The following is a 16,458-nucleotide window of genomic DNA, read 5'->3' on the forward strand; positions in this document are numbered from 1 at the left end:
GAGAGACAAATAAGGCTGGAGAAGTAGAGCTACATGGAAGGGCTCAGAAGTCTGGTAGAAACATTTAGATTTGTTATGGTAGCAAATGGAACTCTTTTTGCAAAGCAGGATGAATTTAGGTGGGAGAAAAGAGTTAGGTCAACTAGAAAAGCAATTAACATAGGTATAATTTTCTCTTGGTATACTTTAAATAAATAAATTCACAAAATAACTAGTGGATCTTCTAAAAATTTTCTTGGTCTTCATAAAGTCTTTTATATTTTCAGTCACAATATATCTGCTGGGCTTTCCTGATGACTCAGCAGTAAAAGAATCCTCCTGCAATGTAGCAGTCATAGGAGCCACGGTCTGACCCCTGGGCTGGGAAGATCCCCTGGAGGAGGAAATGGCAACTCACTCCAGTGTTCCTGCCTGGAGAATCCCATGGACAGAGGAGCCTGGTGGGCTACAGTCCATGGGGCTGCAGAGAGTCAGACTTAGTGCATATATGCCAGCTCTCTGTCTCTCTCTCAGTCTTTCTCTCTCTCTCTCTCTCAAGTATAAGTCAAGGAATGTACGCAGGCGAATATGAAACAAGGGAACAAAGGAAACACATTTGCTAATTTTAACCTGAAAAAATTTAAATGCTGCCATTATCACTGAATCCAATTCGAGGAAAATTCTAATGTACACTTACAGTCTACTTAAAAATACATGAAAGGCATGATTATTACTTACTATGCTATGTTTCATGAGCAATGTAATATTTATGCATAAGAAGAAATACAGTAACTTTGTCACTCCACTTAGTACATTATCAAAAAGCAGAATGTAATTACATCTAGCTTGACTAGATAAGTAAACAAATATATATTGATCTTACCTTTGCTTTAGTCGTCTTTTGGCTGTTGTGGGAACATTAGCACCATAGCCATAGGAAAAAAGAATCCTTTCAGCTTCAACTTCATCTTCAACTGGAAAATAATAATAAGTGTACACTGTGAAATTCTTTCTTCTTAAGAAGCATGGCATAAGTGAAAATAAAAGAGTTCATAATAATGAATTAGTGAACATAAGAACACTTGAAAGGGATCATGCATAATCTCAAACAGGCCATTTGTAAGTAGCAGCGTATTTCATAAAGTGTATGCTTGCTTGGAGTTGTCCCATCTATTGCTTCAAAGTGTGAGGGACTGCATCATATGACACATTCAGTTGTCTTGTTATAAAACATAATAATACAGACTGCTTATTCTGAGATTCAAAGGCTTTTTGCATGAAATGTTTGTTACATAATTATGAAAAAGTAAAGATAACCTCAATTTCATCACTTCTCTTCCTGATAAAAGAAATGACTATTTTTAATTAGGAAAGATGTCCCTTATTTTATCAGAAGATAAAGCTATCTAATTTGTTATCAAGTTATCCTAACTTGCAATAATGAAATTATACATTTAAGTAGGCTACTCTGTAAAGAAAAAGTACAGTCTAACAACCTATTGATGATTTTTTTAATTACAAAAAATTTAGCAACAACATTTACTTCTACATTTTATTATTGTCACATGCTCCCCAAAAGAAATTTTAACCAACAGGTTAACATTTTATGGGTAAAAAGTTTAAATGCAATGACAATTTTACTAGAAGTTGAGATGAAAAAACATTTAATCAAAGGCCATAAAAGCTAAAGATTTATAGCTCAATTTAAAGCAGTCAATGACATATAACAACTTTTATGACATTATTCATTGATAACCATTATTTTAATGTCAAAAAGAGAAACCTACTTTCAGAAGTGTTTCAAGTTTAAAACAATGCCACAGATTTTACATTAGTGAGGAAGCTACTTGCAGGCCTATGACTGTAGTAGGCCCTTTTTTGTTGTTTGATCCTGCTGTGGTACAGTAAACATTTTGAATATTTGTAAGCGTTTTTCTTCAATTTTGACTCTAATTTTCACACTGAACCAAGATCAGTTTTCAGAGGTCAGATTGTTAATTATGAGGGACATGTGGAGGCGAGAGATGTTTGGTGCCATGGCCAGTCGTGTTATCAGCCATCACTGCTCAGATCCAAGTTGACTTCACTTCATCTCTATCAGAGATAGAGCTGGCATTAGATACCCATCTGATTCTTGTTTGTCTTAGACAGTTCTAAGTTCAGAAGAGAGAGGAGTAAATTTAGCTAACATCCCAAAATCTCATCAGATACTGATGGACAACTTAAATTCGAGTTTAATACTTACTTGATTAGTAACTCACGGTATAATTATGCTAGTGATGATTTAATTAAAGAAGCAATGTACTATTCAACATGGTAAATGGTACTAAAGACATATGAATGTGTCTTAGAAGCACAACTAATAACCGAGTACTACCATTTTCCCCATGCTAGAGGCATAAAGAAGGTATGGGGAGAATGACATTTACAGAGAAGTTGCAGGAAGGAACTCTAACACGTAAAGGCACAGAGATAAGTTTTAGTATTAATAATTGTGAGGAAAGTGGCTAGGTAGTCTGAAAACAATGGTAGTAGTCTCATTTGCTAGATAAAAGAGTCTGGATTTTATTCTATAGACAACAAGATAACAAGAAGTTAAAAGTGATTAAAATAGGTAAGTAACATGACCAATATATTTTTGTTGTTAACTCTGATTTTATATAGGAAAAAAATTCCAGTAATGAGAAAAGAAAACTCCTCACAAGTTAGTTACTATTATTAACTGGATTTAGGGAAGGAATGAAAAACAGAATTCCATACAGACCTGTGGAGTGACTAGCCTACAGACACTAACTGAAATCGTGGAAAGGGATAAGATTATCCAGAAAATAGGTAAGAGTTAAAGAGGATGAGGAGAAAAAAGCCCCAGGAACTAGAAACAGTTAGATAGAAGAAGAGAATAAAGACGATGGAGAAGAAACAATCAAAAGGGATGATTTGAGAAGCAAGAGAAGAGTTTTGAAAAATGTGACAAATGCTTAGCAGAGTTTACAAGTAGAAGGAGGATAGAGAAGAGGTCCCTCAATTGACAATTAGAAATCTGATATTCACAAAAAAATTTATTTACTTTCTGGACAATACCTGTACTTTTAACAACTTGATGAGATCTTTGAAAAGAAAACTCCTCAAATACTTAATATTATGTGCGGGCTTAGTTGCTTCAGTCGTGTCTGACTCTCTGCGACCCTATGGACCATGGGCCCCCAGGCTCCTCTGTCCATGGGATTCTCCAGGCAAGAATACTGGAGTGGGTTGCCACTTCCTTCTCCAACGTAATGTTACACTTAATTGCAAAAAGCAATTCAAGTGTAAACAGGATACTGCAATTTGCCATGGGTTGTTACTGTACAGTCACTCAGTCATGTCTGACCCTGTGACCCCATGGACGGAAGCACACCAGGCTTCTTGGTCCTCCACCACCTCCTGGAGCTTGCTCAAACTCATGTGCACAGTCGATGATGCCATCCAACCATGTCATCCTCTGTTGTCCCCTTCTCCTCCTGGCCTCAATCTTTCCCAGCATCAGTTTTTTCCAGTGAGTCAGCTCTTCGAATCAGGTGGCCAAAGTATTGGACTTTCAGCTTCAACATTAGTCCTTCCAATGAATATTCAGGGCTGATTTCCTTTAGGACTGGCTGGTTTGATCTCTTTGCTGTCCAAGGGACTCTCAAGAGTCTTCTCTAGAGCCACAGTTCAAAAGCTTCAATTTTTCAATGCTCAGCCTTCTTTATGGTCCAACTTTAACATCCAAACATGACTACTGGAAAAACCATACATATGACTATATGGACTTTTGTTAGCAAAGTGATGTTTCTGCTTTTTAATACACTGTCTGAAGCTCCAATCTTTGGCCACCTGATGTGAACAGCTAACTCACTGAAAAAGACCCTGATGCTGGGAAAGACTGAAGGCAGAAGAAGAGGGTGACAGAGGATGAGATGGTTGGATGGCATCACCAATTCAACAGACACAAACTTGGGCAAACCTTGGGAGATGGGAGGGACAGTGAAACCTGGCATGCTGCAGTCCATGGGGCAGAAAGAGGTGGACATGACTTGGCAACTGAACAACAACAACTAGGTTTGTCATAGCTCTTCTTCCAAGGATCACACGTCTCTTAGTTTCAGAGCTGCAGTCACCATCTGCAGTGATTTTGGAGCCAAAGAAAATAAACTGTCATTGTTTTCATTTTTTTCCACAACTATTTGCCATGCAGTGATGGGAACGTATGCCATGATCTTACTTTTTTGAACGTTGAATTTTAAGCCAGCTTTTTCACTCTCCTCTTGTACCTTGATTAAGGAGGCTCTTCAGTTCCTCTTCACTTTCTGCCATGAGGGTGGTATGATCTGCGTATCTGAGGTTGTTATTTCTCCTGGCAATCTTGATTCCAGCTTGTGTTTCATCCAGGCCAGCATTTTGCATGATGTACATTCTGCATATAAGTTAAATAAGCAGGCTGAAAATATACAGCCTTGACATACTCCTTTCTCAATTTTGAACCAGTCCATTGTTCCATGTCTGGTTCTAAGTGTTGTTTCTTGACCTGCATACAGGTTTCTCAGGTGGTGATTCCCATCTCTTTAAGAATTTTCCACATTAAGTTGAGAGCCACAGTCAAAGGCTTTAGTGTAGTCCATGAAGCAGAAGTAAATGTTTTTCTGGAATTCTCCTGCTTTTTCTATGATCCAGAGTATGCTGGCAATTTGATCTATGGTTCCTCTGTCTTTTTAAATTCAGCTTGTATATCTGGAAGTTCTTGGTTCATGTACTACTGGAGCCTAGCTTGAAGGATTTTGAGCATTACCTTGCTAGCATGTGAAATGAGCACCACTACACAGTAGTTTGAACATTCTTTGGTATTGCCTTTCTTTGGGATTGGAATGAAAACTGACCTTTTCCAGTCCTGTGGCCAGTGCTGAGTTTTCCAAATTTCCTGGCATAATGAGTGCAGCACTTTAAAAGCAATATCTTTTAGGATTTGAAATAGCTCAGATGGAATTCCATCACCTCCAATAGCTGTTTGTAGTGATGCTTCCTAAAGCCCACTTGACACTCTAGGATGTCTGGCTTGAAATTTGTGACCACACCATCATGGTTACCTGGGTTGTTGAGATTTTTTTCTTGTCATGGTTACACCTTAATAAATAAAGTCTAAGCATCTTTGTGTCAGCTGAAATGAGAGGAATTAGACGATAATCCTTTGAGTACTGTATACACTATGGTACTAAAAAAGAGTGTTTTGCCCTTGCTGCTGCTGCCAAATCACTTCAGTCGTGTCCAACTCTGTGCAACCCCATAGACGGCAGCCCATTAGGCTCCTCTGTCCCTGGGATTCTCCAGGCAAGAGTACTGGAGTGGGTTGCCATTTCCTTCTCCAATACATGAAAGTGAAAAGTGAAAGTGAAGTCGCTCAGTCATGTCCGACTTGTAGTGACCCCATGAACTGCCTCCCACCAGGCTCCTCTGTCCATGGGGTTTTCCAGGCAAGAACACTGGAGTGGGGTGTCATTGCCTTCTCCGTTTTGCCCTTACATCTCACAAATTTCATTTTTCAGTTAACTATTCATTAAACAGGATAGGAATATTCTAATTTTCAGTGTAAATGGATAGAAAAGAACCTAGTTTACTGGTCTTCCAAGTACAAATAAATCTAGTTTAACAAAGATATGGTTTATACATGTCATAGAAAAAAATTAATTTCTGTATATTTTCTAAAGATTTTACATATATGAAAAATCTAACAATTTTTACATATATGAAAAACCTGAAAGAAATGTACACATATATCCAACATCTGTAGTTTAAATTGTACACTGCACTATATTTATTTCTCACACATCTGTCCATCACTGTATTCATCCATGCTGTTGTTGTTGTTGTACTAGTCGCTTAGTTGTGTCTGACTCTTTGCAACGCCATGGACTGCAGCCTGCCAGGCTCCTCTGTCCATGAAATTCTCCAGGCAAGGATACTGGAGTGGGTTGCCATCCCCTTCTCCAGAGGATCTTCCCAACCCAGGGATCAAACCTAGGTCTCCTGCATTGCAGGTGGATTCTTAACCATCTGAGCTACGAATGCTACACATTCGTGAATCTATCTTATTTGTTGATGAATTTCAAAAGAAGTTGCAGTCCTGAGCCTTCACTCCAAATAGTTCAATGTGTAAATTATCAACTATGGTTCAATATTATTTACAGTTCTTTTTTAAAAATAAAATTGACACATGGTGAAAGGTACAAATCTTAAGTCTACCATTCAATGCATTTGGAGAAATATATACAGTTGACCCTTGAATAACAAGGGTTTGAACTGCTTGGGTCACACTCATACATGAATATTTTTCAATAAATACACTGGAAAAATTTTTTTGAGATTTGAAACAATTTGAAAAAACTTGCAGGTGAACCATGTAGCCTTAAAATATCAAAAAAAAAGTTAAGAATAAGGTAAGTCATGAATGCATCAAGTATATGTAGATGCTAGTCTATCCTTATACAGGCATAGGTAATATTTAACAAAATTAATAATGTGTCAGTTTTCTTACTGTTTTATAACCTTTGCTGTCAAACAATTACTGTACTGTATGTCTCTCTCTCATAACTGAAGAAACTGCATATTAGCGTATCATCACAGGTAAGGAGCTTCTTAAAAGGTCTAACAATGTTTCCAATACTGTAATGTAAATATGACTATAATACTGTATGTCACAAAAATTTTATAGTGATTCATTCATTAGTGTATATAGGCTAGGCTACCCTGAAATAATCATATCAGTTATACTGGGCTGTGATAAAGCGATATTGCTGCTTCTTTTTTATCCATGCATGAATTTTTATACCTGTAAATAAATGTGAATTTTTTTCTTCACATTATCTTTTCATTTTTTATAATATTAATTTTTAATGACATATAGTTGATTTACAATGTTGATTTACAATGTTGTGCTTCTGATGTATAGCAAAGTGAATATATATATTCCTTTTCATATTCTTTTCATTATGGTTTATTGCAAGGTACTAAATACAGTTCCCTGTGTTAGAAAGTAGGTTTATCTATTTTGTTTATCTACTTTTCATATAGTAGTTTGTATTTCCTAATCCCAAACTCCTCTAATTAATTCTTCTCCTACCTCCTTCTTCCCCTTTGGTAACCATAAGTTTATTTGCTATGTCTGTGAGTTTATTTCTGTTCTGTAACTAAGTTCATTTGTACCATATTTGAGATTCTACATATAAATGATATTACTATGATATTTGTCTTTCTCTTTCTGACTTACTTCAGTTAGTATGATAACCTCTAGGTCCATCTATCGTTTCATTTTGGATACAGTGTTAGCAATACATATAACATCTACAGTGGTTTGTATCATTTAAAACAATATTGATGTAGATGCATGCATGCTAAGTTGCTTCAGCTGTGTCCAACTCTTTGTGACTTCCTAACTGTAGCCTGTCAGGCTCCTCTGTTCACAGAATTCTCCAGGCGAGAATACTAGAGTAGGTTACCATTTCCTTCTCCAGGGGATCTTCCGGACACAGGGATTGAACCTGTGCCTCTCATGTCTCATTGCATTGGCAGGTAGGTTCTTTACTGTTAGTGCCGCATGGGAGGACGATGTAAACCCACAGTATTAATAGATACAGGGAAGTACTGTAAATATATTTTTTTCTTATGACTTTCTTAACATTTTCTATGCATCTTCAAATCCTCTCTCCAACTTCTGTTTTCATCATCACATAACCTTCTTACAAGGACACTTGAGATAGGCCCATCTGGATAATCTTATGTCAAGACTTCTGTGAATATTTTCTCTGAGTCATTTTCTTAATATGGATACCATTGCTTTGTCAGACATAAGACTATCATTACTTCTCCTACTCTGCAATTTAGTTCATTTTTTAAAAATGTCTTCTAAAAGAGGATGAAATCAACTTAGTAAAGCTTTATTTTATTATAGTTCCTTTCAGGAACCTATCTAGGAAATTTTGAGCTGCATCAAGTTGCAAAAACAATCATGTTTTCCACTAGAGATCTATAGTTTTACTTATTACTTGCAAGTTTCATCTTAAGTTAGTATTAGTGTATGGTATGAAATAAGGTTGAGGCTCACTTTCAAAAATATGTCCAATTTTTTTAGCACCATGTATGGAACTTTCCTTTCTCCAGTTGAATGGTTTGCTGTCTTTATTAAAAATCAAATAATCAGACAGGTGTGGGTCTATTTCTTAGTTCTCTATTTTATTTTGTTACTGTATCTGTCTTTCTTTACACCAGTAGCATACTAGTTTGACACTATAGCTTTATATTAAGTCTTGAGTCAGTCTGTGTAAGTCTTCCAATTGTGTTCCTCCCCCTGATCCAATAACATTATTTTGGTTGTTCTAGTGTGCATATGCTCTTTGTCTTTGGGAAAGTAACTAGGAATGAAATTGCTGGATAACTGGATAGGTTGTTTGGTTTTATAAGAACGTCTTCCTCACAAACATTGAGAATAGTCAGTCTTGCTAATTTCAGGCACTGTGGTAGGTGTGTCATGCTATTATTAAAAGTAGACTTTGAATTTTCACATAAATGGAATACTAAAATGTTAAAAAAGGAACTGTGATTGGAACAACACCAAATTAACAGAATTCATGATTTTATCTTTGGATATTTTAGTGAGTCTTCTTTAATTTTTCCTAGCAATGATTTGTATTTAGTACTGTTAAACTTATTCCTATATATTTTGTGTTTTTTGATACCACTGTAAAGGAAATTGCTTTTTAAATTTCTTTTTCCAATTGTTTGCTTCTAGTATATTTTCGTGTAATTGTCATAGCCTGTTAAATTTACTTATCAGTGTCAGGGATCGCTTTGTAATCTGAAAATATAGTCTTTCCCTTCTTTTCTGATCTTGGTAAAATTTATCCTATCCAGCAGTACACTGGCTAGGAGCTCAAATACAATGTTTGATAGAAATTATGAAAACTTCTTGCCTGGTTTTAGAAGGCAATCCTTCTAGAAGTCCTTGCCTGGTTCTCTCCCTTAAAAGGAAAGCAATTGATATTTCATCATTAGTTATATTAGCTGTATATTTTTTACAGGTATCTCTTATCAGATTGAGGAAGTTTTCTTTTATTACTAATTTATTTAAACAGAGGGACATCTGCAAAGTTATAGAGATAAAAAAGAGTATAGAACTTTCAAAATAAGGTGATAAGAATGGCAAGGCATGAAAAAGTACAAAGATAAATGAGTCTAATCATAAAAAGACATGCTAAGGAATTTGACCTTGGGCTGATTTATGTTTATAGGGGCATTAAAGCAGGTGTATGGTATGGTCAAATCTATATTTTATAGAGGTTATTCAGATGCCATGAAGAAACTGAGGATAAATTTGGAAACTACTGCAGTTATCAGACACTGACCATGGAAATTAAAAAAAGGCAATGACAGAAATGAAAAAGAGTTTTCCTTAAATTGGGATACCAACATAATACAGTCTTCATAAGAAAAGGTACCCCAGATAGGGTCAACCTTAACTTCAGCTGAAGATTAAACCCACTTTTATAAGAATGCCACTATCATTTCTGACTTTTGAATAGAAATAATGTACTATAGCAAACATCTCAGCCAATGGTGAAGTGTTAATTTGCAATATTCTCTTGGAGTCAAGGACAACACAGGAAGATGGCAAATAAGAGGGGGAAAAAGAAGTAGAAATTAAAGGTCAAAGTCTTAACACATGGTGTGCAATGAATTTCTATCTGTCCTTCAAGACTCATTCAAATGTTATCTCCCCTCTTAGGGATTCCTCACCTCCAACAAGGAATTAACTCACATCTCTTCTGTACTTATCAAGATCTGCCTCTCTTTTGCTAATAGCACTTTAATTATCTGTTGACATGTTTGTCTCTCCCAGCAGAATAGACTAGGAATACCTATAAAAATTATTGCATGAACTCTACACCCCAGATCCTGGCATATGTAATCATTTTATTGTTGAATGAGTGAAATGAAATAGTAAAACAAATAAATAAATGAAAAGATAAAATCTATCATAGTGAGACAAATATATATTTTTTGCTCTCAAACTACTAGAATTAAGGTTAACTAATTTTTAAAATACAAAGTATTCTTTCAAAGAAAGTCACAAGTAACATTTCAAAGCAATATAGCAAAGCAGTTTTAGAAACAGTATCAGGTTCCTTGTGTTGTCAGAAGAAAAAGCTGTGTGTGTTGGGGTGGGGAGACTTACTTTCTGCAGTTTGCATTATTATTTCATCAAGCTCTTTTTCCAGTTTCTCATAAGTGTCTAGCCTTGCCTTATGTTCAGAGTTCTGTGCTTGAAGTTCAGTAATGCGTTTTTCAGAAGAGGCTTGGAGACTATAAAATTCTTTAGTTAAAACCTAGAAGTGGAAAAAAAAAATGGCAAAGGCAGAATTAAATAGGTTGGCAGTTAGGATGAAAACATGAAGCAAAAAATATTTTTTAATGATTAGATATGAAGAGAAAGCTCAATGAAGATGACTGAAGAGGTAAATACATTTGTTCCTGAGGAAAATAATTTGTTTTGAACTGAAAATTATGAAGCACCTTTTTATATAAATTGAAAAAAATTTAAAACTTAGGAAAAGTTGTAGGAGTAACATTGGCATTTGCTTGTTAGAATTCAAAAAATGCAATAATGCTATACTCCTCACCTAGGTGGAGGTTATTTATCTAGTGATCACAGATACTTGAGAAAGACCTGCAAAGTTGTGTGTAAAAATTACATACTCATAATGAGTCTTTCAGTTTTCTACCACAGACTATTTCATTTACCCAGACCATGGTTTTAGTAAGATTTTTGGTTTGCTAAACAATCATAAATTCAAAGCAGCAAATCAAAATGTAAATGTGAAGTGCTATTTGGAACAGTACCAGAAAATGCCTTTGTATAGAAAGAAAGTATAAAAAATTTATTAAAAAGAGATATAAAAGACATGGAAATTGGAGTTATTTTAAGTAGAAGAAAAAAGCCTGTATTTTCCTATGGTAACTTACTGAAGAAATCACTAGGGTGACAATAATGAATTCACCAAGAAGGAGACATTTCTAGTGACAAAGGAATGCTTTAATGCTTACATTAAATTGCAACTATCTAGAAAATTTACTTACTAGTACAGACTAAATTATGGGGTGGTATTATACTTACTTCTTAACACAGCATAAGGAATGCAGTATTTCCTGAGAAGCAATTGAATATTATGGTAAGAATATGGTTTGGAGCCAGAAAGATTTGGATTTCAATCCTGGCTTTGACACTTACTCGTGATCTTAGGTAATTATTCTTTCTAGGCCTACCTCAGTGTGTTATTGGAAGCATTAAATGAGAGGATAAAATCACAGTGTTTAGCAAAGTGACTAGAATATAGTAAAAGTGCTAAAAAATATTATTACCACTGCAGGAAACAGAAGTATGAGTACTCTGTATTAAATGGTTCATAAAGATGAGATGTACTGCTTTAATTACCCTGAATTCTCTATTATTAAGCAATTTTGAAGAAAACTTATTTTCTCTAATGACATAAAGTTTACCTTAACAAATGTATGTGATTGCTTCCTGAGATAGGGAGAAAGAAGATATGGAAGATCTATTTACAGTTTTTACCTAGCAGAAATTTTGATTTAATTTAATCTGTTTCATCTCATTTTTAAAAATTATTTCCATCAAAACACCCTCCCAAATGCAAATAAACTAATAATCATCCCCGATCCTCTAAATACATTCCTTTGGAAGATGGAGAAAGAGTGACATGGGAGTAATAGTTGTAGGATGATGTCTAGTGTCCTTGATTGGATCAGAAAAAGAAAATTCCTGTTGTAGCATTAATTCTTGCTGGTTGGAAATGCTTTCTAGAGAATTTATTATAACAAAATCACTACACAGTGAAACAACCTGGGGTTTTCAGAGAGTTCACTAAGTTGGGATGTAATTCATTAAGAATCTGGTTGTCAGTGGCACATTAATGCCTTTGTCAGTAGAGAGGCTCAGTAAGGACAGTGTTAAATGGTGGTTCTCACAGCAGGGCTGATAACCTTTCATCTATACCTCACTTTCCCAACAAAACCACAAAAGAAAAACTGCAGAAATGGATATCAGAAGAGACAAAGAACTAAAATGCTGGAGACGACATATTTCATAAAGTACTATTTTAAGAAGAGACTGAAAGGTAGTATTAAATTGAGAGGTACAATTTAAAATTCTCGTTCATGACAGAAAGAAGAGATGGCCAGAAACTTTTGACTTGGGTAGCTTTCAAAATCTCTGATACACCACGGTAGAGAATTCTCTTTTATCATGGATTTGTCTGAGTGGATGATATGAATAAATTTATTACAGTTTCTGAAAGTCCACTGGAGAACATGATTATTGGACCTATGGAAGGCCATTACATTAAAGATTCTTTAGGGAAAAATCAATCTATGAACATCTGAGTTTAATCATGAATGCAAAAAATATGTAAACTGCTTTTAAGAATCCATTAAATATCATGCACTCACAGTGGATATTTCCTTCTTTTAAATAACAGAATGATAATACAAAGTTATATAAAATTATATAGACAACATACATAAAATGAATGAAAACACAAAATTATAGGCCAATAATTGCTTTAAAAAGAGACAAAAATATAAAGCCAGTGTTTTTTTGTTTTTAGTAAATTTTGCCATTTATTTACTTTTGGCTGTGCTACGTCTCATCGCTCCATGAGGGCTTTCTCTGGTTGTGGCGAGTGGGGGGTACACTCTAGTTGTGGTGTGGGCCTCTCACTGCGGTGGTTTCTTCTGTTGCGGAGCATGGGCTCTAGGTGCGCTTGGGCTCAGTAGCTGTGGAAGGGGCTTAGCTGCCCCACAGAGTGCGGGATCTTCCTGAACTGGGGAGCAAACTTGCGTTCTCTGCACTGGCAGGTGGATTCTTAACTACTTGAATCACCAAGAAAGTCCTAAAGCCAGTTTTTGGAAAGCTTTTGGAAACTGATAATTAAGAAAAAAAATAAAATACTGTCCCTAAAGCATAAATCAATGAGAATATTGGGTAAAAGCCATCACAAAGTATATAATTACAGTAATCTTTACCCTTTACAACATTATTTCTCTCTGAATTCATTATAAATGGGGCTTACCTGGTAGCTTAACTGGTAAAGAATCTGCCTGCAATGCAGGAGACCGTTCAATTCCTGGAGAAGATATAGGCTACCCATTCTAGTATTCTTGGCTTCCCTGGTGGCTCAGATGGTAAAGAATCCACCTGCAATGTGGGAGACCTGGGTTCAATCCCTGGGTTGGGAAGATCCCCTGAGGGCATGGCAGTCCATAGTATTCTTGCCTGGAGAATCGCCATTGACAGAGGAGCCTGGTGGGCTACGGCCCATGGGGTCACAAACAGTCAGCAACGATTGATTGGCTGAACACAGCACAGCATCAAACCATTCATTCACTCATTAATATTTATTGAGCATCCATTATGAGTGAGGTGCTATGTTAGGCGTTGATGACAATAGTAAGTAAATAGTCCCTGTCCTCTTAAAGATCTTAGTTTAACAGAGGAGAAACTAAAGAAATTCTCCTAATGCCTCAGTTTTATCAACCCAAGTTTTTACAATCATAGTGTTTTTCACAAAGGTGTTTCTCCATGTAAGGCCTTTACACAAGGGAGCTCAATAATTACTAGTCACCTGCAGCCACAGACTAAGTGGGTATCTCTATGGAAAAGTGGTTTTCATATTGCAAGTTGCAACCTTTAGGAGGTCATGAAATCAGTTTTGACTACAACCAGCTAAAAACAATAAGATAGAATGGTTAAAACACCAGCACTATATGTTGCAAAGTATTGGTTAATGAAATGTTTGTTTCAGTACACAGAGAGGGCAAGTGGTTTTCTACTTTCCTAAATATAACCCCTCACTCACCCCAAACACATCCGTAAGCACAGCCATCTGATGTGGAAAGAAAAAGAAATTGCTAGGAATTACAAAGTTTAAACCATAAAAATTTTGCAGATGATGAACACCAAAGCAGAGCTAATCTAATCTAAAATGTGTGGGAGAGGTGCCTGTAGCAGATTGTGACTGTAGCAGTTTCCCAAAGAAGGTACCTAAAAAAGTTTTAAATGCAGAACACCAGTTTACTTAGAAGTAGGTATCACCTACAATTTTTACTCATTTTTCTTTAAATATGTACTATTTAATTAACATTGTCTTTATGTTTTCCCCTAACGCTTTATTTTCTGTAAGACTCTTTGTTACTTTTGTTTTTTAAAAAAACATTTATTTATTTTGGTTGCCCTGGGTCTTAGTTGGGGCACGTGGGATCTTTGTCATACCATGCAGCTCTGTCACTGTGGTGCACGGACTCTCTAGTTGGGTTGCATGGGCTCAGTACTTGTGGTGCACAGGCTCAATACTTGTGGTACACGGGCTCAGTACTGGTGCACGGGCTCAGTACTGGTGGGGCACAGGCTCAGTACTGGTGGGGCACAGGCTCAGTACTGGTGGGGCACATGCTCAGTACTGGTGCATGGGCTCAGTACTTGTGGTGCACGGGCTCAGTACTTGTGGGGCAAGGGCTCAGTACTTGTGGGGCACAGGCTCAGTACTGGTGCATGGGCTCAGTACTTGTGGGGCACAGGCTCAGTACTTGTGGGGCACGGGCTCAGTACTTGTGCAGCATGGGCTCAGTACTGGTGCATAGGCTCAGTACTTGTGGTGCATGGGCTCCAGTGCCCAAGGACCAGGCAGCTGCAGTGTGTGGGCTTAGTTGCTCTGTGGTATGTAGCACCTTAGTTCTCCAACCAGGGATCTAACACATGTGCCCCTTGAACTCTGAGGCAGATTCTTAACCACTGGACCACCAGGGAAGTTCCTTTTGTACCGTTAATCTTAGTTTTACTTATCAGAGTACTTTTCTGAACTGTAGTCTCTGAAAGTTTATTGTAATGAATACTTACATCATTAATTAATCATGCTAATGATATTATTGCATCTTTCATTCAGCATTTTAAATAAAAATTTCCTTGATTCTATGACTGTACATAATCATACAATGTATGAATATAGCGAAATTTATAATTTTAACATACTAGTCAAAAACTGTTTAATTATCTATTGTTGGACATTTAAGACATTTCCAGTTTTTATGATAATAAATAATGCTGTGATGTACACAAAGAACATAAAACCTTACTTGTTCTCAACAAGCGCCTCATTGTTCCTTTAACTAAAATTACTGGATCAATTTTTTAAGGACTTTAACACAAATTACCATACCATTCTCTAGAAGGGATGGTCCATTTTCTCCTTAAATGAGATTTACCATTTAAGGGTACTTCTGCCAACACTTTGAAAACAACAAACAGACCTATGGCAATCTGCATTTCTTTTCTTAGTGGCTGTCCATTACTTCTTTCCACCTTTTTCATCTAAAAGAGGAAGATACATTCTCTTGATAAGATATCTTTAAAAATTAAAGACACGGCTCCTTCTCATACGTAACACATAAAGCTCAATATGATCTGTGGACTTCCCTGGTGGTCCAGTGGTTAACAATCCGCCTGCCAGTGGAGGGGACACAGGTTCAATCCCTGGCCCAGGAAGATTCCACATGCCGTGGGCAACTGTGCGCCACAACTACTGAGCCCAAGTGCCACAACGGCCTCGGTTCACTCCAACTAGAAGAAAGTGCAGCAACAGAGATGAAGCACAGCCAAAATTAAATGAAAAATAAAATTATTTTTAAAAAAAGCTCACTATAATACAGACCTTATGCTTACAGAGCTTACATTCTGTGTTAATTTTAAAACAAAAGCTTCCATATGTACCTCCAATTTTTTCTGGTATTTTTCACATTCCAACTGACACTGTGTGAGATTTCTTGCAGTCTCCTCTTGTAGAAGTTGAGCACGCTCGCTTTCAAAAGATTTTATTTTACTTTGATGGAGAAATTCTGTTACTCTGCTTTCTGTACTAAGTTGTAGTTCTCTGTACCTGAAAAAAGAAAACAATTGTAAAACAAAAAAGAAATTCCAATTTATAGAAACATAAGCAGTACTCCTACCTGTTCAGTATCCCTATATTATTATTCAGTTAATAACTTTTATTTCTTCAGCAAAGCTTTTGTAAATAATTTAGATGGTTGTGTGTATGGAAATATGCTAAGTCCGGGAAACAAAACATACTGATTAAACTTCCTCTACTGCTCCGTTATACCATTCTTCCCATTCCAAAATAGTTATTACCTATTATTATTATTTTGCAAGATAAGACATTTAAAATAAAAATGGTAAGAATAAGGTTCAGCTGTTACTTAAAATGACTTAATTTCCATATATTTCATAGGCTTTCTTAAATTTATAGCATTGTTTCCAACCTTGCTATTTCATTCTAAGTCTAAATAATATTAAATGGAGAAGAATGGCATGAAATATATGCATTAACTTGCAACTCCTGAGACATA

General features: G+C 36.1%; 1 protein-coding gene across 2 annotated transcripts in view; it reads right to left on the reverse strand.

Moving 5' to 3' along the window:
• Positions 1 to 16,458, reverse strand: part of PIBF1 (progesterone immunomodulatory binding factor 1) — a 230,739-nt gene that overhangs the window by 86,951 nt on the left and 127,330 nt on the right. For both annotated transcript variants that reach the window (XM_020902643.2, XM_020902642.2), the window contains exons 11-13: positions 15,824 to 15,989; positions 10,220 to 10,370; positions 863 to 953 (exon numbers count right to left, since the gene is read on the reverse strand). In XM_020902643.2, coding sequence (XP_020758302.2) covers positions 863 to 953; positions 10,220 to 10,370; positions 15,824 to 15,989 — 408 coding nt within the window. The remainder of the gene's footprint in view (positions 1 to 862; positions 954 to 10,219; positions 10,371 to 15,823; positions 15,990 to 16,458) is intronic.

Source organism: Odocoileus virginianus, chromosome 8 (genome assembly GCF_023699985.2).
Source record: "Odocoileus virginianus isolate 20LAN1187 ecotype Illinois chromosome 8, Ovbor_1.2, whole genome shotgun sequence".
NCBI lineage: Eukaryota > Metazoa > Chordata > Mammalia > Artiodactyla > Cervidae > Odocoileus > Odocoileus virginianus.